At 44.9% G+C, this 26589-nt stretch overlaps 1 protein-coding gene across 11 annotated transcripts in view; it reads left to right on the top strand.

Annotated features, from left to right (window-relative positions):
* The window catches only part of TRERF1 (transcriptional regulating factor 1), a 275654-nt gene that overhangs the window by 235531 nt on the left and 13534 nt on the right, over positions 1-26589 (top strand). For 4 of the 11 annotated variants that reach the window (XM_060189798.1, XM_060189794.1, XM_060189793.1 and 1 more), the window contains exons 8-15: positions 362-664; positions 3065-3455; positions 4282-4348; positions 7432-7571; positions 7710-7813; positions 9838-9913; positions 15460-15548; positions 18871-19038. In XM_060189798.1, the coding sequence (XP_060045781.1) occupies positions 362-664; positions 3065-3455; positions 4282-4348; positions 7432-7571; positions 7710-7813; positions 9838-9913; positions 15460-15548; positions 18871-19038 (1338 nt within the window). The remainder of the gene's footprint in view (positions 1-361; positions 665-3064; positions 3456-4281; positions 4349-7431; positions 7572-7709; positions 7814-9837; positions 9914-15459; positions 15549-18870; positions 19039-26589) is intronic. The other 7 variants (XM_060189799.1, XM_060189795.1, XM_060189792.1 and 4 more) reach the window with 3 other exon arrangements.

Genomic DNA, 26589 nt, shown 5'->3' with positions numbered 1-26589 from the left:
AATAAACATAAGTACAGACCTTTTATTTTACCTGCTTAGAAGTCCACAACCTTTTCTTTAAAAGCAAATGACAACCATGCCAAAAAAAATAATAACAATGCATATATGTGTGTGTGCTCTAAGAGACCAGTGATGCATGGTCAAGATTTTTTTATTGTAGGAAACAGCCTGCATGGCCTTGTCCACCTCCAGTTGGCATCACTGGAGCTGAGGGACACTGGGCTGCAGCAAGGAAACCACCCTGCAGTGGCGCCCTGTCACCCACATGTGATGTCCTGGCCCCTTTCAGGAAAAGCAGAGTGCGTCCCCCCTTGTGAGCGCTGCCCTCAGCCCAGGATCAAAGCCTTTATTGTCTGTGTAGGAGGAAGGAGAGAAGGCCCCGCCACCTCAGCCCCAGCCACCACTGCCGCCTCCGCCTCCGCCACCACCGCAGCTCCCTCCCGAGGCCGAGAGCCTCACGCCTATGGTCATGCCCGTGTCTGTCCCTGTCAAGCTTCTCCCGCCCAAGCCCAGCTCGCAGGGCTTCGCCAACAGCGTTGCTGCCACCCCCACGGCCAGAGACAAGCCAGCCAGCTCGATGTCGGACGACGAGATGCCCGTGCTCGTGAGGATGACCCTCTCTCCCCCACACTCACCCCAAGGGGCTGCCCCCCTCACGCCTGCTGTGAGTTGCTGCTTTGCCTTGTCTGCCAGGGTTGGGGACATCCCTTTGCTTTCTTGGAGATGGGGGACAACACAAAGCCATGGACCTGAGCTCAGATGAAGCGCGGCCACTCAGGACTCTGCAACCCCTGGCCATCACATCCTTGTCTACACTGCTCCTGGCCCACTAAATACCTGTTACTCTGCTAGGTTAATGGTCTGGTAGAGTCATATTCTGAAAGACCCAAAGGTGTTCTCAGAATAAAACAGATGGCAACTCAGCTGGTGGTCAGTGTAACAACTGTACCAGTTATTAAAACATCAAAATATTATCCCAGATAATTAATAGCTATTCCCAGGGGTCCTGGCTTCTCCCCCAGAGTTTCCAGACATCCTCAAATTCAGAAACCCTGGGAACAATAGAACCTTCTGATAGTAGCCCTGGCAACATGACCAGATGCTTAGGATTTCTGATATCAGGCCTGCTTTAACACGCCCCTGGCCTAAGTCATTAAGGTCCCCAAACTAATTCCGCTGAGAAGCATCCAGCCCCAATCTTAGGGAAGCAATGAGATCTGTATTTCTCAGTCCTTGTTTGCTCACCTTTTCTTTCTGAAACTTTCAAGTACTTCACTCAAGAATCTTAACATGGCTGTTGGAACTTTAAAAACCTCTCAGTGCTCAGTTCACTGCCAGAGACCCTGTATCGCTTGGCAGATATGGGACAAGATTAGTGCTTCCTTCCAAATGGTTACCAGGTATAATATTCTGCAAGGCTTCACTGGCACAGCATATCTCAGAGCCTTGCCTGGGGAATCAGGATGTCTGGGTTTAGAGTCAAAAAAAGAGGACCTAAGGATGTGCCAGCAGAGGATGTCCAATAGGGGTGGGGATGAGGACTTTGGGCCTATGACCAGAGGCCTGGATTGCAGTGCAAGCGGAAGTCACTCAAGTCTGAAAATGCTCAGATGATCTCATCAGGTTACCCAGGTTCAGGATGTAAGCATTCCAGATTGCCCCCAACTTGGGGAGCACAGCATCCTCTCTTCTTTTCTCCTCAGCCCCCTCTCTCCATCTCCACTTCAGACAGTGAGGAGCCCTCTGGTGGGGAGAAAAGGCAGGCTGGTTTGCTCTGGTGTGAGGGGAGCCCCCTGGGGGTGAGGTGGGGCTGTCACTCCAACCTCCATACTGGAGCTGGGAGACTAGGGAGGCCTTCCTCTCTACCTTCCCCTTTCCACTCCTTAGTTTCCTTAGCTTCCAGTCCTAGAAACTGGCAAGGCACTCCCAGTGACAGAGGGAGGAACAGGCAGAGACTGATAGCAGCTGGGGCCCAGAGACAAGGACAGGTCACATGGCCTGGAGGCAGCTGATCACATGACCATGGCCAGCACTTCCCATCACCCCCTGCTGCCTTCCTCTCTGGCACCACCCTGGGCACAGGAATTGTGAGGCCCTGCAGCTGTGACTGACACTGGCCTGCAGGGCCTGAGAGGGTAGGTACCACAGACTACCCAGAACCTCCACGCATCCCCTCATCGCTCCAGTCACACCCAGCTCTGGGCTGCTGTATTTTTTTTTTAACCCACCAGGCTGCTGCTGCTGCTGGCACACCACCCCCAGTCTGTTTCTGTCTGGCTTTGGCATGCCCTGCTTATCTACTGATGTGCATATGTTTACTTATTAATATATATGTATCTGTGTGGCAGAGCTTCCTTCCAGACAGTGCTTGGTCCCCTTCCATAAACTAAACAGATACTGCTGACAGGAAGCCAACCTAGGAGAAGGGCTTGGCTACAAAGAGCCATCACTGGTGCAACAAGTACTGAGGAGGGCTGGGAGGCGGGGCAGTAAGTGGTCCAAGCTTGAGAAGATCGTAAGAAACAGCCTGGTGGGTCCTAGGCTGCTCTCTCTCAGCCCTAGAGTCACCTTGAAGGAGAGCCCAATGTGAATCAGCAGCCCTGAGACCACTTTGGCTGGCCTGGCCCCCTCTCCCTGCCCCCCCACCTCTGCCCACCTTCCATGAATAGATTCTTCTGACCCCTTCCCCAGGATATGTGTTCTGTCCCAGAAGTCTGTCCCCAAGGAGCTCTGGGGAGTTAGAAGGCCCACTCAGCAGACAGGAATGCAGGGATGAGCAGCCAGGAATGTGCATTTATTCTTTTTATGCTACCACCCCCATCTCCAGACATTACGGAATTCCTCCTAAATCCTTTTTATGCTGGTCAACACCCCCCACACCCATGTAGTAAAAAATGAAAAATGAAAGTGGCTTTTTTTTTAAAGCAGAGGATGCTGGAGTCAGACTAGTGGAAGGTCCCCCCCCCCCCCATCTGAATAGAAGTTGCCTCTACCTGAACCCGTGGAGATATGCTTGTGGGAAGAAGATTAAATACCTGAAACAGTTTGTTGCATCCTGTTTTAGGAGCCTCCCAGGAAGCAGCAGCCCAGTGCAGCCAAAGTTGAGGACCCCCTCAAGACCGTGCCTGAGAAGAAAAAGTTCCGCCACCGTCCTGAGCCGCTCTTCATCCCACCGCCACCCTCCTACACCCCGAACCCCGCTGCTGCCACCTCCTTCTCAGGAGCTACGTTGTACCAGAGTCAGCTGCGCTCCCCTCGAGTCCTGGGGGACCACCTACTCCTGGACCCCACACACGAGCTGCCTCCCTACACACCCCCACCTATGCTGAGCCCTGTGCGCCAGGGCTCAGGGCTCTTCAGCAACGTCCTCATCTCCGGCCACGGCCCTGGCGCCCACCCCCAGCTGCCCCTCACACCCCTCACGCCCACGCCACGTGTGCTGTTGTGTCGCTCCAGTGAGTTGTTTCATTTGCCTCCCAGCCCAGGTGGAAGAGCGTGTGCCTGCAGGGGGTGGGGGCAGACAGGACCCATGACAGTTCTGATATCTGCCTGAGAGATCTCACTGTTTTTAGAAGTTGCATTTATCCTACAGACTTTTCTGGAACCACTTCCATATTCCAGGCAGTGTGCTAGGTACTAAAAGATTAAGCATCTAATGCTCATCCTCAGGAGAGACAAACTCAAAAAAAGTAATTGTAGTTTCTTAGAGATGAGAAGACAGTTGAAGTGTGCACAACCAACCTGAGACAGTGCTGTGCATGATTTGTCTTGAACACTCAACATAAAAGTACTGCATAGACATGCAGAGAAGCTTAGCTACTATTTGCAAGACCAGCCTCCCACATTTTAGCATAATAGATAAAGAGCAAGTATGGAGATGCCCATAGCCTGTGCTTCTTTCTGGAATTGTTTCTATGAACAGCATAGCTCTGGAGAGAGAAATAATAGAGGTTATGCAAAAGACTTTCAAGCCTGAGGCCCCCAGATTCCACATTCAAACCTCAGCATCACCATAAGCTAGAAATGTACAGTGCTTTGGTATAGAACAAAAACAAAACAAACACACAAAAAAACCATGGCAGTCCAGAGTTGCTTCTGGCCTTGTGTGAGAAATGCTACTTAGCACCACAGTCTAACTTTTTGAGAATTGTGGGGGAACTCTGGCCTGCGCTGGGTAATAGAGGTTCTCTGTTGTGATTGCCCCGGTTAGCTGTTGATTTGCTTTAGTTTCCTCCATATTCTTTCCCTGATGACCAATAACCTCCAGCTTTTGTGCTTCAGACAGCATCGATGGCAGCAATGTGACAGTCACTCCTGGGCCTGGAGAGCAGACCATTGATGTTGAACCGTAAGGAAAAGCCAATTCTTCTCTAGAATACAAACCTTGAATGAAGAAAGGAAGTAGGGAGCTTAAGAAAATATAGTTGGGGGAATTGGGCAGTAGCACAGTGGTCAAGCGCATGTGGTGCAAAGGGCAAGGACAAGAATAAGGATCCCGGTTCGAGCCTCCAGTACCCCATCTGCAGGGGAGTTGATTCACAAGTGGTGAAGCAGGTCTGCAGGTGTCTGTCTTTCTCTCCCCCTCTCTGTCTTCCCCTCCTCTCTCCATTTCTCTCTGTCCTATCCAACAATGACAACAATAATAATTACAACAATAAAACAACAAGGGCAACAAAAGGGAATAAATAAATATTATTTTTTAAAAAGAAAATATAGTTGGGGGGCTGGGTAGTGGCACATCTGGTTGAGTGTCACTGTTACAATGGACAAGAACCCAGGTTAGAGCCCCCAGTCCCCACCTGCAGGTGGAAAACTTTGCAAGTGGTGAAGCAGTGCTGCAGCAGGTGTCTCTATCTGTCTTTATCCCTCTCACCATCCTCTTCACTCTCGATTTCTGTATCCAGTAAATAAAGATTAACAACAACAACAACAAAAACACCTATAATTAAAAAAGAGAGAGAGAAAGAAAATATAGTTAGGGCCAGGTGGTAGCACATGCTATAATGCACCAGGACTGGGTTCAAGCCCCCAGTTCACACCTGTAGGGAGAAGCTTTATGAGCAGTAAAGCTGTGCTGTAGGTATCTCTCTGTCTATCTCTATCTCCCTCTTCCTTTTTTTTTTTTTCTTTTGCCACCAGAGTTATCTCTGGAGCTCAATGCCTGCACAATGAATCTACTGCTCCTGGCAGCCATTCTCCACCTTTATTTTTTTTTTTTGTTCTTATTTTGATAGGAGAGATAGAAATTGAGAGAGGAAGGGTAGCTAGAGAGGGAGAGAGAAAGAGAGATACCTGTAGACTTGCTTCATCACTCATGAAGTGTCTCCCCTACAGGTGGGGAGTGGAGGCTTGAACCTGGGTCATCCCACATAGTAATGTGTATGCTCATCTGGGTGTGCCGCCACCCTGCCCTCCCCTCTTCACTCCCAATTTCTTTCTCTCTATCCAGTAAATAAGTCAATATAATTTTTTAAAAAAGTAAAAAAGAAAATGTAGCTAGGTAGCCAGGAAGGAGGTGGATCTGCAGGTAACATGTAGGACTTTTCATGTGTGAGGTCCCAGGTTCCTTCCCTGGCACTGTATATACCAGAGTGGTTCTCTGGGCTGTCTGTCATAATTTTTTTCTTTCATTTTTTTTCAGTTAGAGGCTTGGAGTTGGCTAAGCCACAGAGCCTGTATCTAGCATGCACAAGACCTTAGGCAGAGACCTAAAGCAGAGAAAACAAGTGGAGTGCTATGAATGGTGGAATGGTGTTTTGGTATCTCTCTCTTTAAAAAAAATAATAAATACATAAAGATTGGACCAGAGAAGTGGCCCAGAAGTCGTGTGTGTTCTGTGCATGCACGAAGTACAAAGTTTACTCTCTGGTACCGCATTTAAAAGAAAGAAGGAGGAGGAGAAGGAAGAGGAGGAGAAGGAGAAGAAAGAGTGCATTTAGTCCTTTCAGGATCAGAGTAGCTTCTGAGGGAAGGAATTACAAAATTTGTAAGATTGTCGTATTTCTCAAATGCCGTAGTTTCCCTGTAATTGCCAAGACTTTGTCAAAGACTCAGCGAGTGGCAAAATCATGAAACTTTACGTCCAGAAAACATAATGTGCCCATATCCATGGGCCAGTTTGGTCTGGCCACATACCTTCTCATCCCCAGTGACACCAAAGCATCTCTCTGAATGTCCAGCTCTCTTAAGAGGCCGCTTCTAAAGGCCTTTGTTTCTCCCATTTCCTTTCTAAGATTCTTAGCCAATATTCCAACTGAGTTTGTGCTTTGAGGTGTGTACATGGATGGGTGTGTGGAGGACAGGTGATACAATAGAAAGGAAAGATCATTCTTTTTGTGGGTAAATTCAAAAAAGAGTATGTTGTTTCAGAAATCAAAAAAAGCTGAACTCCATCACCATTTTAATCTTGATCAAGTTAACCTTTCTAGACTTAAAGTAGTTCATCTAAGGGACCAGGTGATGGCCCATCCAGTAGAGCATTATGCACAAACATGTGCAAGGACCTGGGTTCAAGCCTTGAGTCTCCACCTGCTTCAGGTAGAGTAGTGCTACAGGTATCTCTCCTCTCCATCCACTCCCCCCATGAGAAGTAAAACAGGAAAAAATGAGGGGAAAAAAGTCGGGGAGTTGGGCAGTGGCACAGTGGGTTAAGCATACGTGGTGCAAAGAAGTGCAAGGACCGGCTTAAGGATCCCGGTTCGAGCCCCCAGTTCCCCACCTGCAGGGGGGTTGCTTCACAGGCGGTGAAGCAGGTCTGCAGGTGTCTGTCTTTCTCTCCCCTTCTCTGTCTTCCCCATCTCTCTCGATTTCTCTCTGTCCTATCAAACAACAACAATAGCAATAACAACAATAATAACAACAACGATAAACAACAAGGGCAATAAAAGGGGGAAAAAAAAGTCACTGGGAGTAGTGGAGTTGTCATGCTCCAACCAACCATAACCCTGGTGGCAATAAATAAGTACATAAAGTAGTTCATCTATTAAGTGAAATAATTATCACTCTTTTGCTTACATTCCAGGTGTCATTACTGTACATGACATTCAGATAGGGATAATTTATGAGAGAGTAGTATGAAAGGGATAAAAATTAAATCAGTACTTTATATTCTCCCCTTTTTTCCCCCGGTTAAGTAGTGCCACAGCTATTTTCTGATCAGTTATTCCCGTGGAATTGGCACCATTTTCTCCTACTTATAGAGCTAAGGATCCCTAGGAAGATGTCTTCTTTACTCTTTGTAACATCTCTCCCCAGTATTGAAAGTGCTTCTTATCATAGTAAGAAGGCCATCGCTGGAATCTTAAGTTCACACTATGAGGAAACCCCTCGTTCTTGTTGCAGAAAGATTTTGAGTCTCCGATTTCCCAAGTTCCTGACAGTTGCACTTACCTCAAATTGAAACTCATGATGTTGTTTCTCTTGTCATTTAAGACGCATCAACATTGGCTTGAGATTCCAAGCAGAGATTCCAGAACTCCAGGATGTCTCTGCCCTGGCTCAGGACACACACAAAGCCACGCTGGTATGGAAGCCCTGGCCGGAACTAGAAAACCATGACCTCCAGCAAAGAGGTATTGACTTTGGGGAAGAACTGGACAGAAAAGACTTGATTGTGTCACTGGGATTTCTCTCTCTCGACTCTTGGTGTGTTTTGCCACGATGCCAGACTCACCTTCTCTGATGCATTGGTGTCTCCTTGTTCCCAACAGTGGAGAATCTCCTGAATTTATGCTGTTCAAGTGCATTGCCAGGTGGAGGGACCAATTCTGAATTTGCCTTGCATTCTCTCTTTGAGGCCAAAGGTGATGTGATGGTAAGGAACCATGAAATACGGGCTTGGCAGTTCTTACTCTTCATGTCAGAGGTCCTAGATTCCTGTATTATTCTACGTCCCATACAACCAATTCATAAGATGTTTGCCCCTCAGCATGCCTCCATGTTCCTTGTCTTTGAGGATTTGAAAGCCTCTAGTTGAGAGTCGGGCAGTAGCACAGCAGGTTAAGCACACGTGGCACAAAGCGTAAAGACCAATGTAAAGATCCCGGTACGAGCACCCAGCTCCCCACCTGCAGGGGAGTCGCTTCACAGTGAAGCAGGTCTGCAGGTGTCTGTCTTTCTCTCCCCTGTATTCCCCTCCTCTCTCCATTTCTCTCTGTCCTATCCAACAACAACGACAACAATAAAACAAGGGCAACAAAAAGGAATAAATATATATATTTTTTTTTTTTAAAAAAAAAAAGAAGCTTCTAGTTGAATTTTTTTTACACATCTGTTTCTAAGTTATAATCATGGGTATATTTGTCATGGACAGTGAGCACTTCTATCTCACATGAGAAAACTGGGTCTCCAGTAATGGAGGTCAAAGGCTTTACTGAGATAAGACTTGGCCCTAAAATAGCCTATCATACTCTGCTGTGGAGATCAGACAGAAGTTGGGTCATTACAGAACTGTTTTCTCTCCTAACCAAAGCAAAGTGGTGTGTACTAATTGGTGCCATCCACCTTTGACATAGTTCTTCAGTATCCCAAACCAAAGCGTGAGTCTCCTTATCTCAGAACCTGCTATTCATTTATCTGTTCCATCTCGAGAAAGACTCCTGGAGAAAACATTAACTTTCAAACTTTTTAAAAAGTCTTTGTTTATTTATTTATTTATTTATTTATTGAATAGAGACAGCCAGAAATTGAGAGGGTAGGGGGTTACAGAGAGGGAGAGAGACAGAGAGACACCTGTAACCTTGCTTCACCACTCGTGAAGCTTTCCACCTGCAGATGGGGGTCGGGGGCTTGAACCCAGGCCCTTGCACACGTAGCATGTGTGCTCAACCAGGTGCGCCACTACCTGGCCCCAGCTTTCAAACTTCTAATGTTCACATGAATCACCTGGAATTTGTCTAAAATGTAGAGTATTGTAGTAGGGAGATAGAACACACACCTTACCATGCATGAGACCCTGGTTTTAAGCGCCAGCACTCAGTGGAAACGCCACAGCATCAGGGGAAGCTCTGGATGTGGAGCAGTGCTCTCTCCCTCTCTGTGTGTTACTCTCCTTTCTTTCTCTCTATTCCTCTGTTTCTCTATTTATTGGTTTTAAAAATGAAAAAGTCATCCTAGGAGTAGAATCATCCATGCGTAAGACCCTAGCACCACAAAACAAGAAAAATTTTAAACACAGCTTATTACTCAGCAGTTCTGAACTAGTAGGTTTAAGCAGTTCTAACCAGGGCCCAAGGCTGTCTGTGTTGCCTGCTAGTCTGTGGCTGCACTTAGTATCAAAAGGTTCAAGAATGTGTTCTGCCCCTCAGCCATCTACTCACATTCACCTGAGGCATTTTTTTTAAGTAGGTGTGGCAAAAGGAGGCAGAGTTGAAAATGGGTGTACTTTGCTAGGTTCTCTGGAAGAACAATGTAGAGTATGATTATTACTAATGCAGCTGTTTATGTTCAGCTGTGATGAAACGTGGTTTTTCTGCAAAAAATTACAAGTCACCCACTCATTTCCTCTGAGCCCTGCCCCAGAAACTCAACCTCCATTCAGAGAAAGCTCTACCATCCCTGAGTCTGAGGCTCTCACACAGGAAGGAGTGGGGACTCGGCTGCCCCCAGTGTTTTTCCCCTGGCGTGACCAGGTGGCTGCAGGCTTGGGCTGGGGAGGCGTTACACAAGTGCTGACCAAAAAAAGGAAACCCTGGTAAGGGGAGTCTCCCTCCGGCTTTCCTGCCAGCTCCCCCAGTCCTAGTATCTGCAGTACAAAGCCTTTTGTCCCCTGTAATCAGATGGTTTTCCTAGGACACGCATACCTATGACTGACTCTTTTTCTCTCCCATGATTCTGCAGGCTGCTCTGGAAATGCTGCTTCTGCGGAAACCAGTCCGGTTAAAATGTCATCCTTTAGCAAATTACCACTATGCCGGTAGGTGGCCAGAAGCCTTGGGCCCTGTTGGGGTGGGTCATCTGCTTGGTTGGTTGTGTCACCTTTTAATGTAGCTAGCATGGGTCCTGTCCCAGTCAGCACTTACCAATCTTGGGCAGAAGTGGGGCAGTTGTGTCAGTTGACTGGACCCTATGGGGTGTTTGTCCGTGTTAGTCTCCTCAGGGATGTGTCAAGTACTGGGTCACAGGGAATGATACCTGCATATGTCACCATGAGACCAGTGCGAAGGGGAGGGAAGAGCCACAGAGCATACAGCACAGAGGCAACAGTACTAGGCAGCACTTCAGCTTTGGAAGCAGTAGATGCTGATTCAGCTCTTGCCTGTACTCCAGGGCCTTCAGCAATCTTGGTTTTCTCACCTTTGAAGTGGGGCCATATACTCCATCCCTTGCAGCATTTTTGTAAAGGTTAGTGGTAGTAGTGGCGTAACCCAGGGCTTGAGGTGTCCTAATAGCAATGATTATTCATTTATAGAGTGGTTACTTATTGAGGACTGAGAACTAAAATGAAACCGTGACTATGCCCGATGTAGGCAGAAGAGTCCTACCCCCAGGCAGTCTGAGGAAGAGACAGTCATTGAGGGAGAGGGAGAGAGACAGTGGGCTTTCAGCTCTGCTAAAACTGACTGGACGTTTTAAAAAATACATTTAATTTTCACTCATGAAAGATAGAAGTCAGAGCACTGCTCAGCTTTGGGATAGGGAGACACCAGGGATCAAACCTGGGGCCTGGGGTTCACATAAGTCTGGTGTGTTACCTCTGCACTATCTCCATGGCCAAAAGATTATTGAATGTTTGTGGTTAGGAGCTCCTAGTGAATCCTTTGCCCATCCTGTCTGCTTTTACTTCCAGGCGGGCCAGAAAGGAAGCTACTCCTTACTGGAATTCTTTTTATCCTCTGTTGGGGGATTAATGTTTTACAGTTGACAGTAAATACAGCAGTTTGTACATGTATAACATTTCTCAGTTCTCCACATAACAATACAACCCCCACTAGGTCCTCTGTCATCCTTTTCCACCTTCCTGGAATATTTTTTAATTCTTAGAAAGAAAAAAAAGTAGAACAGAGGTATGTAGAGTTGGTGTCCACAACCTGCATGCCCCCCAAGAAAAGGGTGCCCACCTGCATTTGCCAGTCATCTGTCTTTTCCAGAAAATGATTATAGACTCTCCCTTAGAGACTATTCTGGAGTTCTGAGCAATAAAAGACAGATACCCAAAGTCTAACCTGACTCTACCTCCAAAACAGTTCCCTTCGAAGCCAAAGTTGGGAGACCATAATACCATTGTGTCACATACCCCAGCTAGACACCACCTTTCCCTCCTCTTCACACCACTGATTTGGTTCCAGAGTGTCAGTGACTTTCACCCAGGTGACCCCCATTCTACCTTGACCTTTGTGCCAAGCCACAAAGTAGCTTGAGAGTAGGCCTGTCAAGTTAAATCCCGCCTTATCGGGACTCTGGATTTCATTTGGTTTCTAGCCTTGTTGCTGTGGCCATTGTCACCCCATCATAATTCTTGGCCCCAGAACCAAGAATTTCATGTTCTTAGCTATCAGGAGAGAAGGTAGCTTTCCCAGGCCTGCCTGTCTCCTGGAGGAAAGGCAACACAATAGACTCAGGGAGGGAGGCTGCTGGTTTTGGGAAACCCGAGGCTCAGTCCTGTGAAAAGTCACTTTACTCAGTCCTGTGTAAAGTCACTTCTCTTACTTTACTTGTGATCTTCCTTTTCCCACCCCAGCCCCAGCAATGCAGTAAGAAAACATTCTAAGGCTGGGAGTTAAGCTTTAACCCCAGCATTGCAGACACCACAGCTGAGCAGTGCTCTGATCTGTCTCTCCCTCCCACTCATAAGAATGAAAGAATTAAAGATTGCTTCCCTTTTTTTTTCTATAATAAACATGTCTTTCTTATGTAACTACAATAACAGCACTAATAATTTTTTTTTAATCTTGAAAGGAAGGGCTGGGGATACAGCCTAATGGTTATGCAAAAGACTTTCACACCTGAAACTGAAATCCCAGTTTCAATTTCCAGCATCACCATAAGCCAGAGCTGAACAGTGCTCTGGTTTCCCTCTCCCTCTCCCTCTCACCCCTCCCCCTCTTTCTGTGTATCTTTCTGTATCTCTCATTAAAAAAATAAATTAAATATTTTTTTAATCTTGAAAGACAGAAAGACCTTCTTTAAATAATACTCTACCCATACCTTCTCTCGCCCCCTGTCTGTTTTTAATTGCTTGGATTCACTGTACACTGCCCCCTATTTAGCCACGGTCTAGAACCTGTTCCTCAGCAACCAACTCAGAGCATTTTTTCTGTGGATACTGTTCCAGCGCTGATTTCATCCAGTTAATTAGAGTCTTTGTAATTAGCCTTAATCGTCTTGTTAGGGCCCCCCTGCTGACAATAGCCCAATAGCCAGGAATCCCCCGGGTAGAACAAATAGGCACTGAGGGGATGCCAATCCACTAGCCCTGCATGCATGCTGAGTGGACGGCAGGGATCCTGGAAGGCAAAGATTTGAAGCAGCCCCAAATCCTGGACTTGGTCCAAGATGTCGAATCCAAGAAAGGCTGGCTTAGAGCCGGGTCTGAGAATAAAGAAAGGGCTTCTGTGATGTCAAGAGTCCAGGAATTAGAAGATGGACTTCAGATTACAGAAGGTGATTACAGAAAGTAATCACCTCTGGTGGTGAGGTGATGAGACTATAGGAATTCTGATCAGCCTAGAGTAAGGCTGAGGAATTAACCCATGTATACTGCCAGTCACAGGATGACGAGCTGGATTCCATGTCACAGAAAAGGAAATGAGACACAGAGAAGTTCAGTCAACTTGTCTATGAGTCTATAGAAGGAGTAAATGGCAAACCACATGTATAGGCTTTGGTCGGCTGACTAAAATTACCCCTTTTTTGTCATAACAGTGATATTAGTAAGTGGGGAGAGCCGCTTGGCTGTGATTTCTGTATCCCACATATTGGCCTGGGAATTCAGTCTTGGGCCTCGGCAGAAGTCTCAGCCCTGCAAGCAGTGCTGTGATGGGGGTGCAGCGAAGATGGCCCGCTCTGGTGTGTGTGTGTGTGTGTGTGTGTGTGTGTGTGTGTGTGTGTGTGTGTGTGTGTGTGTGTGTGTGTGTGTGTAGAGGGAGGGAACAGGTCTGCTTTTCCAGCTATGTCTGTGGTTTCATGGACAATCTCCCCTGTCATTGGACAGGCACACATCCCGTCATTTCTATGAAATTGTGGGCTACATGGAGGAACCGTCTTGTGCTCTGAGCACATTCTCCCTGCCCCTCCAGCCCTTGCAATAGGAGAAGGCCACAGAGAGGAAAGCAGGACCACACAGGTCACTGCCGACACAGGACTAGGGATGTGGCATGAACATTTTGGGATCAGGAAGACAAAGACCCATCACAGAAAGCAGTCCTGACACCACTGAGGAATCAGCAGGGGGCAGTCTTCTCCCATGAAACCATCACAGATGGTCGTGCTCTGGAATTGCAAGTGGCAAGCCATTTGGGGGATATGAAAGTACATGCTTCTCCCAAGTAGACAGACCCGGAACCGTACTACTGCTTCTCAGATAGTAATAAGGTGATGAGCGACTATGAGATGGAAGGAAGTATGTTCCCTTTGAACGGTACTAGCCTGTAAAGACTGCATGGCCCTGTGTCTCAGCAGGTTTTAGAGCTGAACTCTAACTCCAGAAACATCATCTAGTTGGGGTGGGAAGGATTGTTATTAATCTGCTTAGATTGTGATTTTCGTCGGCAAAATGCCCTGATTCCTAGTCTGAGATGCAACTCACAACTGCATACCCTAGAACCATTCGATGCAGGGCAGCACATCAGCTTCCTTTATAAGTTTGCCCAGGGACTCACCTTATGTGATCTGTCTCCATCATGATCCTCTCCCATTATCAGTTTTCTGAGCCTTTTTATGTCTTTGCTGTTTTGATGGATACCGAAAAGGAACCATGACTACTTTGCCTGCCTGCCTTTCTTTCTCCTTTCCTTTCCTTTCCTTTCCTTTCCTTTCCTTTCCTTTCCTTTCCTTTCCTTTCCTTTCCTTTCCTTTCCTTTCCTTTCCTTTCCTTTCCTTTCCTTTCCTTTCCTTTCCTTTCCTTTCCACTCCTCTCCTCTCCTCTCCTCTCCTCTCCTCTCCTTTTTTCTTTGTTAAAGATTTATTTATTTGGGAGCTGGGTGGTGGCACACCTGGTAGAGTGAACATGTTACAATGTGCAAAAACGCAGGTTTAAGCCCCCCCCCCCCCGTCCCCACTTGCAGCAGGGGAGCTTCACAAGCAGTAAAGCAATTCTACAGGTATCTCTCTGTCTCTCCTCCACCTCCTCCCTCCCTCCTTCTTTTCCTCTCTACCTCCCCCTGCCCTTTTGATTTCTGTCTCTACGCAATAAATAAATAAACAAAATACTTTTAAAAGTGTATTTATCTGTGTGTGAGAGCAAGAGGATTATAGCAGCACTTTTGCATTTGTGATGTTGAGAGTTGAACTCAGGACCTCATGCTTGCAAGTTCAACCCTCTAACTGCTGTGCCACCTCCTGGGCTGCAATGACTGCTCTGCAGTCACTCACCTAAACTGTTGGTTAACCCTTTCTGTCTCTGCGTGTGGGTAAGGGGAGCATATGAAAGCTAGGACTCCAGGGTCTTGAATGTTGGTCAAATGTGAGAAGTGATGATACAGAACTGCTCCCAAACACCAAATCCCACCAACCTGCTCTTTCACATCCACTCAGCAAAGCTGCTTCAAACCCCAGCCCATCTTCTCTTCCCTGCTGTGGTGGTTTACACAGCCAGAGATACCCAGCATCCCGAACCTGGTGAAGATGCTTCCTTCTGTAGAGGTTTAATTAAGAAACGGTTCCCCTTCTACAAGTGGAGAGATAAACTTGCAAGCCATAGGAGTCAGATAGTGGCCTTGCTTTTTTCAGAGTTCTGAACAGACTCAACAGTAGAGAGCATATTGTAGTCATCACCTTGAAATGTAGCACCTACTGGCTTGCCCTTGATTGTCAGCCCCTGCAGAGTGGTTACCGCAGGGTCCTCCACATCTTGAAGAGCACTTGCCCGGCCAGTGTGCACACAACATGAAAATCACAATTGCATTAAAAACTATGGCTAGAATTTGTGAAGCATCATCATTTTTTTTTTAGTTGCTGAGCTAAGAAGTTAAGGATAACTAGAAAACTAGTGATTGTCTATTAACTGGGCCAACACTGTGTGTATTCTTTAATCATCACTAAGACTCAGGTCAGGAAACTTGAGTCTCAGGTCTATAATGTGCCTTATGATCAAAGCCTTATCTAGGATTTAAACCCAGCTACCACAACTGCTAAACATTATACTCCACTGATTTGTTGTTGTTGTTGTTCAGAGGGGAGTTTGATAGGTATTTCTCTCGGCTGCTGAACCAGTTGTGTTTTATAACTTATCTAAACAAACCAACAATTAAGCCTAGGGAAAACTGTGAGCTGTCCTTAGAAAATGTGTGTTTTTTTTTGTAGGTTCAGACAAGTGGACCTCCCTCGAAAGAAAACTGTTTAATAAAGCACTGGCCACTTACAGCAAAGACTTTATTTTTGTACAGAAAATGGTAAGCATCTTTTTTTCCCATTGTTCAGTTGGAATTGAATTTGGGAAATTATACAACTAAAGACATATAAAGAGCTACCTGCTCACTGCTTTAGTGCACTTATAAAAAGAGTACCTTCCAGCCCCCAAATGGTGGTGAAAGGTGGCATTTGTTACAAGCCCCCATGTGTGTGTGAGGTTGGGTGTGAGGGTCATGAGGGAGAAGAGAGACATGGATTATTTGTATATGGAAGTGGTGGGTGAGTTTTTACTTGAATAATATGCATAATTTACACATTCTATCAGAATAAGTAGAACTGACCTTCTGGTTCATGATTTACATAATTTATTTCATGTATATTTCACAGGTCTGTTGTGTTTCTGACATTTTTTCTCTAGGAAATCAGAGACAAGGATATTTTTTAAATGTTTTTTATCTTTATTTATTTACTTATTTATAGGATAAGACTGTCAGAAATCAAAAGGGAAGGGAGGGATAGGGAGAGAGAGACAGAGAGACACCTACAGCACTGCTTTACCACTTGTGAGACTTTCCCCCTGCAGGTAGGGACTGGGGACTCAAACCCGGGTCCTTGTGCCTTGTAACATGTGTGCTCAACTAGGTGCATCACCACCCGGCCCCAGACAGAAGAATATTTATCCTCTAGCCGGTAGTGAAATTCCTGGTGTTTGCCCCCTATTCATAATGACAGTGATAGACCAAAAAAAATGCTATATATATAGCATTTCACAGCAAATGAGAACTCTTGCATAGATGAAATAGTACTTAATATGGCAGATAATAGGCCTTAATTGGCTGAGAGGTAGTTTAGGCTCAAAGCTAAAATGATTCAGAGTGCTTGAGTAAACCAGTGAGTACTGAGAATCATATTATTACTCAGGTCATTAAGATGTTCAGGTCCACAGAGAACAGAATCACAGCTAACAGCCCCCACTGGCCCTGGACTGGGAAGGACATCCTCTGTGGTCCTGGGTGCATGTTTCCTATCTTTAATTCAGACCTTTGAGGAGATGAGAATCAGTACAGGTGAACTTCTACTTGCCTCCACTTCCAGACCTGTATTTACCCCTCCCCTGCCCTGCCCTGCCCTGCCCTGCCCTGCTCTACCCTGCTTTGATGTTTGCTTAAGATAAAAAGGCAGAGAGAGAGAGAAAGAGAGAGAGAGAGAGAGAGAGAGAGAGAGATTACAGCACCAACGCTTCTTGTAATGCAGTGAGGGCCAGACTGAAACTTGGTTCGCACACATGGTCACCTGGCTCTTTGCTGACTCATCTACCTAGCCACTCCTATGACTCCATCTTTTTTGAGGGACTGCCCCCCGGGACTGAGCAGTCCTAGGCTGCATTCCTTGAAGATCTCACACCTTGGCAACTGGTGATGAACTCCTGTTATTCTTGGCAGGCAGCTCAGGTTTTTAAAGAAGTGTCCTCTAGGCCACTCTCCTCACTTCTGGAATGATGATCATGTAGAATTCAAGGTGTCAGGTAGATGGGAGACATCTCATGACCATGTGCATGACTGTGTAGGGTACAGTCAAACTTTAAAAAATATATAGAGAGATAGATATATAGATATATATATACTAACTAGGACAGAGAGATATTGAGAAGGAAAGGGGAGATGGAGAGGGAGAGAGAAAAAGCCTGGGAGCTTGAACCCCAGTCCTTGTGCACTGTGATGTGTGCTCTTAAACAGCTGTGCCCCTGAGCATCCCTCACCCTTTTTAATTTGTATTTTATTTATTTATGAGAGACCTAAGTCTCTCATAAATAAATAAAGTACAAATTTAAAATACAAATACAAGGAGAGAACCAGAGTATCTTTCTGTCACATGGAATACTGGCAATCAAACTCTGGACCTCATGCTTCAGAATCCAACACTTTATCTTTGGTTCCATTGTTTAAAAAATACATATTTATATATATATATATTATATATATATATATATATATATATTTCTTAATGAGACAGAAAAGAAGAGGAGGAAAGAGGCCCAAAGCATTGCTGTGATACATGCAGTGCCAGGGATGGAGCTCAGGACCTCAAGCTTGAGAGTCTAGGGTTTCATCCACTGCACCACCTCCCTGGCCTTGGCTCCTCCTCCCTCCCCCTCTCTGTCCTCCTCCTTCCTCCACTGCCACAGCACCTCCTCCCTTGTGGTGCCAGAACTCAAACTTGAGCCGAGTGTATGACAAGGCAGGAGCACTACTTGTTAAGCTATCTCCCCAACCCCAGCAGTCCACCTATTATCTGCTTCCAGAAAGCCCACTTCTTTATTGAACCCCACTTTTAACTGAGGGAGATAGGAACTAAACAAATGTTTCCCTCTTCAAAATATGTCTTGGGCGGGGGGTGGGGGGGGGTTAATGAACAGGCAAAGCTTGTTCCCAGAAGCAACTAAACCCTTATGACTTTCTCCTGATATTCCTGTCCAATTACTAAGGAACATTTTTCATAAATAGATTGTGATGGTCAAGTCACAATCAAGTCAGAGAGCCAACATATTCATGTTCATTAAATGGCAAAGCATGTTGCTTTATGGATTGGAAAAATAATTTACTTCTTCATGGAGTGATAAAGAAATAAAATTTCGGGGGCTGGTCGGTGGCGCAGCGGCTTAAGCGCACATGGCGCAAAGCGCAAGGACTGGCGTAAAGATCCCAGTTCAAGTCCCCAGCTCCACATCTGCACAGGGGTTGCTTCAGAAGTGGTGAAGCAGGTCTGCAGGTGTCTATCTTTCCATCCTCCTCTCTGTCTTCTCCTCCTCTCTCTCGATTTCTCTCTGTCTTGTCCAACAACAACAGCTATAATAACAATAACAGCCACAACAAGGGCAACAAAATGGGAAAAATAGCCTCCAAGAGCAGTGGATTTGTAGTGCTGGCACCAAACCCCACCAATAATTCTGGAGGCAAAAATAAATAAATAAGATAAAGTTTCCAGACCTTATCATTAAAAAAATCAGGTGGCAAAATAATATATAGACTAGACTACATTTTGTAAGGAAAATTGGTGAGAGAGAATTTATTTTCATATTTGTTGGTGTATGGGAAAAAATTGGAATGAAATCCAAGAAGTTACTAAGGGGGGTTAGTTGTATAGCAGGGGAAAGGCAAGAGAAATGCACGCATGGGAATGGATGGATGGATAGATAGATAAAGGAGGTTGAATAGATGGACACATGATGGATGTTTGGGAAGGAAGCATCTCACTGTGTACATTTTTTATTGATCTGCATAAACCTATTGCAATTTACATTTTCAAAAAATATTCCTCTCCTGCACCTTTCTGGGACTCATCTTGAGATGACTTTCCCTACAGGTAAAGTCTAAGACAGTGGCTCAGTGTGTGGAGTACTACTACACATGGAAGAAAATAATGCGGTTAGGGCGCAAACACCGGACACGCCTCGCGGAGATCATCGATGATTGTGTGGTGAGTGAAGCTGAGTTGCTGCTTATGCTGGTCCCACTCCCACACCACACCCAGGTTAGTAAGTGGCTGGTGTCTGACTTGGCTCTGCTGTGAGGTGGCAGTCATGAATGGGCTTCAGACCCACTCCCCCATTGGGCTTCAGACCCTGACTTCCCGGCAGAGAGGAAGAAGGTGGCTTCAAGTTTGACCTGTTGCTTCATGTTCAGTTAAGGAGCTGAGGGTTGGCTTGAGTTCCCACACAGGTGGGAGGCAAAGGACTTAAGCCAGGACAGACCCCAGACTTGACTTAGTTCATTTAGAAGGAGGTGCCCTGGCCCCCTGGAATAGGCCTTCCTGATCATTCCACGTCATGAATACTACTGACCAAAGAACACGGTGTGCCTCAGAAAAATGACTTGTCCACAGCTTCTGAAAGCAAGAAAATAAAGAGGAGCCTTGACTTCTAGATAGCTTCAGGAACCCATAATTATTCATGTGCTAGTTAACAATATGTACATTATCCTAATCCTTCAATCACCATTCATTCCTGATTTTTTTATTTCCTTCATTAGGAGACCATCTAAAGTTAACTGCGTATTAAGATTAAATCAATAGTAAAGACATCACGTGATCAGAATCTCCAACCCCCTTCTGTTTGGCTTTGCTTGTTATTACCACCTTTTTTTTCTCTGTGGTTAACTCTTTTCTCTGCATCCATAACTAAGGAAATTCTCCTTTTCACACTCTGAAAAAACATAACACTTATCTCTGTGTGGTTAAAAATTACATGCCTTTGGGAGACAGCATAGCAGTAGTGCATGAGCTTTGCAAGAGAGCTCAGGTTCAGTCTTTAGCACCAATAGCCAGAGTTCCATGGTGCTCTGATTAAACAAAGAAAGAGGAATAGGAAGTCATTACATGTCTTATATCTTACAACAAATTATTAAACTCCAGTCTCAGTCACCCCCAGGCAGTATTTTGGGGACTCATGTATGGTATGAATATTTTCAGTTAAACTTCCTTTTTTTCAATAATTATTTTATTTATACATATAAACAAGAGTTTTGCATCAGACAGAATGAGAGAGAAGCCAGAACAACAATAGTTCTGGCTTGCTAAGAATCAAACTTAAGAGCCTCCGGTATGCAGGTCCAAGAGTCTGTTAGTTGACCCGTTTCCCTAGCTACTGCAGTTACAGTTTCATTCTCAGTTGTGCCCCAGTTGTGTTAGCACACTCTTGGGTTATTTTTCTTTGACACTTAAACATAACACTTTATAGATGCCAGGCATTGTGCACAGCAATTTACAGATATTGACTAATCCTGTCAATTCTGTGAGGTGAAAAACAGGCCCAGAGCCTGTGGCCGTGGTCATGGCTGTGGTCAGATGGTTGGTAGAGGGTGTGCTAAGTCCCTCCTGTGATATTTAAGTGCATTTCCTTGGAGATGTAAAATTGCTTGGACTCATCAGTGCTTCAGAATCCACTTTTCTAACCAAACATTGAACCTAGCTATGAAATAGACACACACACTGAACACCTATTTTCAGATGCGGACATCCGAAGAAATAGAGCATCTACAGAATAGAATGGTGTTGCTGTGCTTTCAGATGAGGAGGCAGTATCCTGTACTCAGAGTTTCCTATGACTAGGAATTTTGTTTTGGTTGGTTTAAATAGTAATTCATAATAGCCTTTTGGTAATATGTGACCTTTTTTTCTTTTTCTTTCTTTTTTTTTTTTTTTTTCTGTCACCACTGGGGCTTTGCTACTCCAATCCAACTTTTTCAGATAGAAACAGACAGAAGGGGAAGAGGAAAGCTTCTTCCAGTGCAGTGGAAGCGAGGTTTGAACCTAGGCCAAGGGTATAACAAAGCAGGCACACTCCCAAGCAGGTTCTCTTGCCAGTCCTTGTGGCCTTATTTTTTAAAAATAGTGTGTAGTCAGGGCCAGGTGGTAATGCACCTAGTTAAGCACACATGTTACAGTGTGCAAGGACCTGGGTTCAAGCCCCTGACCCCCACCTACAGGGAGAAAGCTTCACTAGTGGTGAAGCAGGACTGTGGCATCACTCTGTCTCTTTCTCACTCTATCTCCCCAACATATGAGTAGCACTGTGGTTCACCCAGGAATGTTGACTGATCTCTGGTCCCAGTTGCCCCACCATCATTACCCCCAGCATATATTGTAGTTGGGACCATGTAGCATACACTAGCAAGAAGTTTACCATGAAGCCCAAGAGTGTATAAAAGTAGTATGAGATGAGAATCAGAGTCTTAGGTATAGCTTCAGGACTCTTAGCCAACTCAGCCACTCCACAAGCAAAAAACTGAAGCCCCAAGAGAGGAAGTGGTTCACTCAAGGTCACATAGCACAACCACAAGGTCACATTCAGACCCTGACTCCTAGGCTAACTGACCCCGAAAATTAGCCAGATGCTTTAGATGACTGAGAAAGTTCTTTCCAATTCTGGAGTGTTCTGGACTCTTGTCAGAGCTACATCAGAGCATACGGTTTCCTAAAGCAATTTGCTATTGCTTCACCTTGTATAATACCAAGTACCCTCAAGAGTGCCTGGCAAAATATTGATCCTCAATCAATAGAAGTTGAATGAATGAACATACTTTGAGGTGAAAGTCACTCTGGGTCATAGCATTACAGTGTTTCTGTGACTCACTGGAGGGATTTAGGGTAAGGAGGGGAATCTAAGCAGAGGAGTGATGTTAAGGAAGATGTTACCACATTAGACAGAGGTGCCATCTGAGGCTGGCAAGGCTCTGGAGATGGTGAGTAGAAAGGCTTTTATAATCACAGAAGGGGCCACAGCTTCTTGATCTTTTTCACTAGAAGCTGGTATTAAACTGGGTCAGGAACATCCACCCACCCTTTGAGCTTTAGGAGGAAAGAAACTATGTGCAGAGATGACTTGATTGCAGGTCAGCTTGGTAGCTCACAGCTCCCTTTGGAGCCCTGTCATGGTGGAGTCAGCCTCCTGAGGATACTTTTCTGAGTGAAGATGATGGATGGAGATCATGTAAGGACTAGGGAAGGTGTGAAAGGCAAGGTATAGGACAGGGGTCTTGCTCTCTGCCCTGCAGAACTGCCTGGGCTTGCCCTCCTGCTCTGGTTCCTCTTTAAAGGAACTAAGTGATTCCCAAGAGAACTCAGAGAGAGTGCTCTCTAGAGACCTGGAGGTCAGTAGATTACAGTCATCCCCCAGCTGGCCTAAGGTCTCAGAAGGCCTATCCACCCTTGCAGATGGAAGAAGGGGGCCTTGGTGAGCTCTGTTACAGAAGCAGGGGAGTGTGTGCTGACCCTGTTGTCCTATCCTATGTGTACACTCCTGCTATTGTTCGGGGATGATCTGGGGGTCTATGTAGCCACAGTTCATTAATGTTCAAGAAGCCAGAGAGGCAGTTAGCTGAGTTTGGGAGACAGTGATCAGGGCTTCAAGGACAGTATAAATAAGGCTCATCCTTGGTCTGGAAAAGCACCTTAGTTACATAGTCCACTGACAAAGAGGTTGGGAAACATCCTCCTTCCCTCCGAGAATTAAAAGTAGCCAGGAGACCAGCAGAGAGCATATGCAGTAGAGTACACACTTGGCATGCATAAGGACCTGAGTTCAAGCCCCCCAGCCCATGCAAAGGGGGAGCTTCTCAAGCAGCAGAGCAGTGTTGTGGTGCCTCTCCTCTCTCTCTCTCTCTCTCTTTCTCATTCTCTATCTAAAATCGAAAAAAAAAAATATGCCAGGTACAGTAGGATTGTACAGGTGCAAAGTCCCAGTGAAGAGCCTGGTGACAGGAAAATAAAAGAAGTTTAGAACCCCTGTGTTTGACCTAAATACCTAAGCCCTGTACAGACACATGGGAAAATGTTCTCCTGTGGACATTTATGGTAAGGCTAATGATCCTGTTTCTAATTCTCAGTTGAAATTCTTTACCACCTCAGTAACCTTGAGAAAATTAGTTCTCTGACCATTTTCCTCATTTATTACTCTTTAAGATTGTTTTGTTTATCAATAAGAGAGAATGTCCCCCACCTGCAGGGGGAAAGTTTCACAAGTGGCGAAGCAGGGCTGCAGGTGTCTATCTCTTTCCCTCTGTATATCCTCCATCCCCTCTCAATTTCTATTTCTATCCAATAATGAAAAAATTTAAAAAGGAAAAAAATGAGAGAGAGAGAACCAGAGCATGATTTTGATATTGTGGTGTCAGGGTTTTAACTCAGGACCTCATGCATGCAACTTATACACTCAACTCAACTGTACTATCTTCCAGGCTACCAGTTCCCTCATTGAAAAAAGAAAATTTTGTACATGGTTGTTGTGTGAAATAGAGGTGTGTGTGTGTGTGTGTGTGTGTGTGTGTGTGTGTGTTGCTTGGTTAATAGCATATTGTAATCACTAATGACTATAACATACAGCTTTGTGTCTTTGACTATGTTTGTGTTGTTGAGCATTTGTTTTGGAGTTTTGGCTTGGTTTGTTTGTTGCTGTCACTGGGGTCTTGGCACTCTGGACCAATTTTTTCAGAGAGTCAAGGAGAAAGGGAAAGATACCCTATCATCAAGGCTTCCCCCAGTGCTGTGAGAGCCAGAGGCTTAGACTTGGGATACCCCCAGAGCACTGATACTTTAATATAAATATCTCATCATGAGAGTTCCATTCACATGCCTGAGAAATGAAAATACCCTCCTCAGGAAACTTACTGTGATCATGCAAGGTTTTGAGCATCATGTCAAACCTGTAACCATTTCCCACGTTCTGTAGTTGCCCACCTTCTACCAGTTGTCAAATGCTTCGCTTCACATCATAAAATGAACAGTTTGTTAATACAAAGTTCTACATGTTAGGATCCTTGCTCTCCTATCTTTGTATCTCTTAATCACTTTGGTGAGCCATAGAACTTGATAAAAACCATTTTGTGAGTATCTACATATTGCCAGTTGAAATTAAGCACATATAAATTCCTGAGATGCATAATCCTAGGGCAGTGTATCTTAATCTATAACTATATGGAAATTTTCTTTCAAGAGTTTTTTTTAATTTTTAGTAGTGATTTAATAATGATTAACAAAATTATAATATAACAGGGGCATAATTCCATACAGTTCATACCACCAGAGTTCCATGTCCCCCCCCTTCCATTGGAAGCTTCTCTATTCTTTTTATCTCTCTGGGAGTATGGACCAAAATTCTTAATGGGGTACAGAAGGTGGAAGGTCTGGCTTCTGTAATTGCTTTTCTGTTTGACATGGACATTGGCATGTTGATCCATACCCCTAAACCGTTTCTATCTTTTCTTAGTGGGGTAGGGCTCTAGAGAGGCAAGACTTCGGGACACTTTTGTGAGGTTGTCTGTCCAGGGAAGTCAGGATGGTGTCATTGTAGCATCTGCAACTTGGTGGCTGAAATATATAAAGCAGGACAAATTATTTAATAAACAGGACCCCAAAGGGAAGAGTAGAGCACATGAAATTAAGGGTCTTCATGTGAGAAGAAGCTACAAAGTCTATTTTAGACATTTGCCAAGGGACCCATGATTTTAGTAATTTTTGTCTGAGCCCAATAGCTAACAAACTCTTCAAAGAGTTTTTAAGCCAAAGAATGACATAGTAAGAAGACCATAAGTATAGCAAGTACTATGAAACAAAAACCAATGCTATTAAAAGTTATTATGTGGATCTTTTAAATGCCACATCATAGGATATGGTCTGCTTAATAAACTGGTATTTGGGCCAGAGAGGTCCAGTTCTGTACCAGATTGGATCTTGGCATAATATATTGATAGTTTATCCTGAAACTCTTGTTGAGATGGAAAGATAGTGTATTCACATGAGAAACTAAAGCAAGAAACCTGCCACCTATAGGTATCATAATTTGTTCCATAAGACATATTATTCCAGACTGGGTAGATAGCATAGTGGTAATGCAAAAAGACTTTCATGCCTGAGACACCAAAGGTTCCAGGTTCAATCACCGGTACCACCATAAGCCAGAGCTGAGCAGTGCTCTGGTAAAACAATAGTAATAACAAAAAAAAAAAAAATTAGGTCAACATCTATATTTGTTGGAATCTCTTCAGAAAATGTAAACATAACTAAAACCTAATTAACCCACAGGAAATGGTGATCATTTCTTAAATACACCCTCTCAATACATGTTGTCTGATCTGAATAACAAGATACAGACAATACAGAGCCAGTCAGGGGGTGCTAAATACCCCTGATTTCTAAGTCTTTATCTCCCACCTCCAGTCCGAACTAGAGAGAAGCAGCTTGTGATTTCTAGATCACAGAATACCACTACTCTCCAAAATCTTAATTCATCTTAGAAATTCTTCCTTCTGGGTTCTCAGATCTTTGGGCTCTTAAAACCAGAGTATCATCACTGTCTAGGGTAAACCAAGCTGGAATGTCTATGCTTTTAAGTGGTGAGTCTGCTGAGAACTTGGCAGAGACAGTAACTTTCAGGATTAGAGACAGTGGGGCATATCTTCATTTCTTTATCTATAAAATGGAAGAACTGTTTTCATTCTACCCAGTGACATACTGAGAGGGAAACACTTTGTAATCAATAAGATACTATAACATATGCTTCAGTGAGGTTCAGACATTGAATTCCTTTTCCAGATCTTCAGTCATTTCTGGGCCTAAAAAAGGTAACATACTCTCTGGTTTGGACAGGGAGAGCTGAATACTGTCTTTAGATAAGAGATAGAATGAGAGCTTTCTAGATGCTTCTCCTCATCCCACTCCCACCCCCAGGTACATACTCCATGCACTGCCCCTGTGACTGGTTGTGGGTTTTTTGGTTGGTGTTTTTTTTTTTATATAAAATGGAAATTTTGACAAGACTGTAGTATAAGAGTACAATTTCATACAGTTCCCACCCCCAGAGATCCATACCTAATCCACTCCCTTGATAGCTTTCCTATTCCTTATCCTTTTGGGAGTATGGACCTGGATTCATTATGGGGTGGAGAATGTGGGAAGTCTGGCTTCTGTAATTGCTTCCCTGATGTACATGGGAATTGGCAGGTCAGTCCATACTCCCAGCCTGCCTCTCTTTTTCCCTAGTGGGACAGGGGTATGGGGAGACGAGATTCCAGGACACATTGGTGGGGTCCTCTGCCCAGGAAAGTCAGGTTGGCATCATGGTAGTATCTGGAACCTGGTGGCTGAAAAAGAGTTAAGATACAAAGCAGAGGGAGTCGGGCGGTAGCACAGCGGGTTAAGCGCAGGTGGCACGAAGCAAAGGGCCGGCGTAAGGATCCTGGTTCGAGTCCCTAGCTCCCCACCTACAGGGGAGTTGCTTCACAGGCAGTGAAGCAGGTCTGCAGGTGTCTATCTTTCTCTCCCCCCTCTGTCTTCCCCTGCTCTCTCCATTTCTCTCTGTCCTATCCAACAACAATGACATCAATAACAATAACTACAACAATAAACCAATGGCAACAAAAGGGAATAAGTAAATAAATATTTTTTTAAAAGCTACAAAGCAGAACAGATTGTTGATTAATCATGAACCGAAAGGCAAGAATATTGCAGATGAAGATTTGGGGTGTCCGTTTTGGAAAAACCAAGTAAGTCTATTTTAGGTATATTTCAAAGGGCTCATGATTTTACTAG

The sequence above is a fragment of the Erinaceus europaeus genome, chromosome 4 (genome assembly GCF_950295315.1).
Source record: "Erinaceus europaeus chromosome 4, mEriEur2.1, whole genome shotgun sequence".
Classification (NCBI taxonomy): domain Eukaryota; kingdom Metazoa; phylum Chordata; class Mammalia; order Eulipotyphla; family Erinaceidae; genus Erinaceus; species Erinaceus europaeus.
This window is presented reverse-complemented; position numbering and strand designations above follow the sequence as displayed.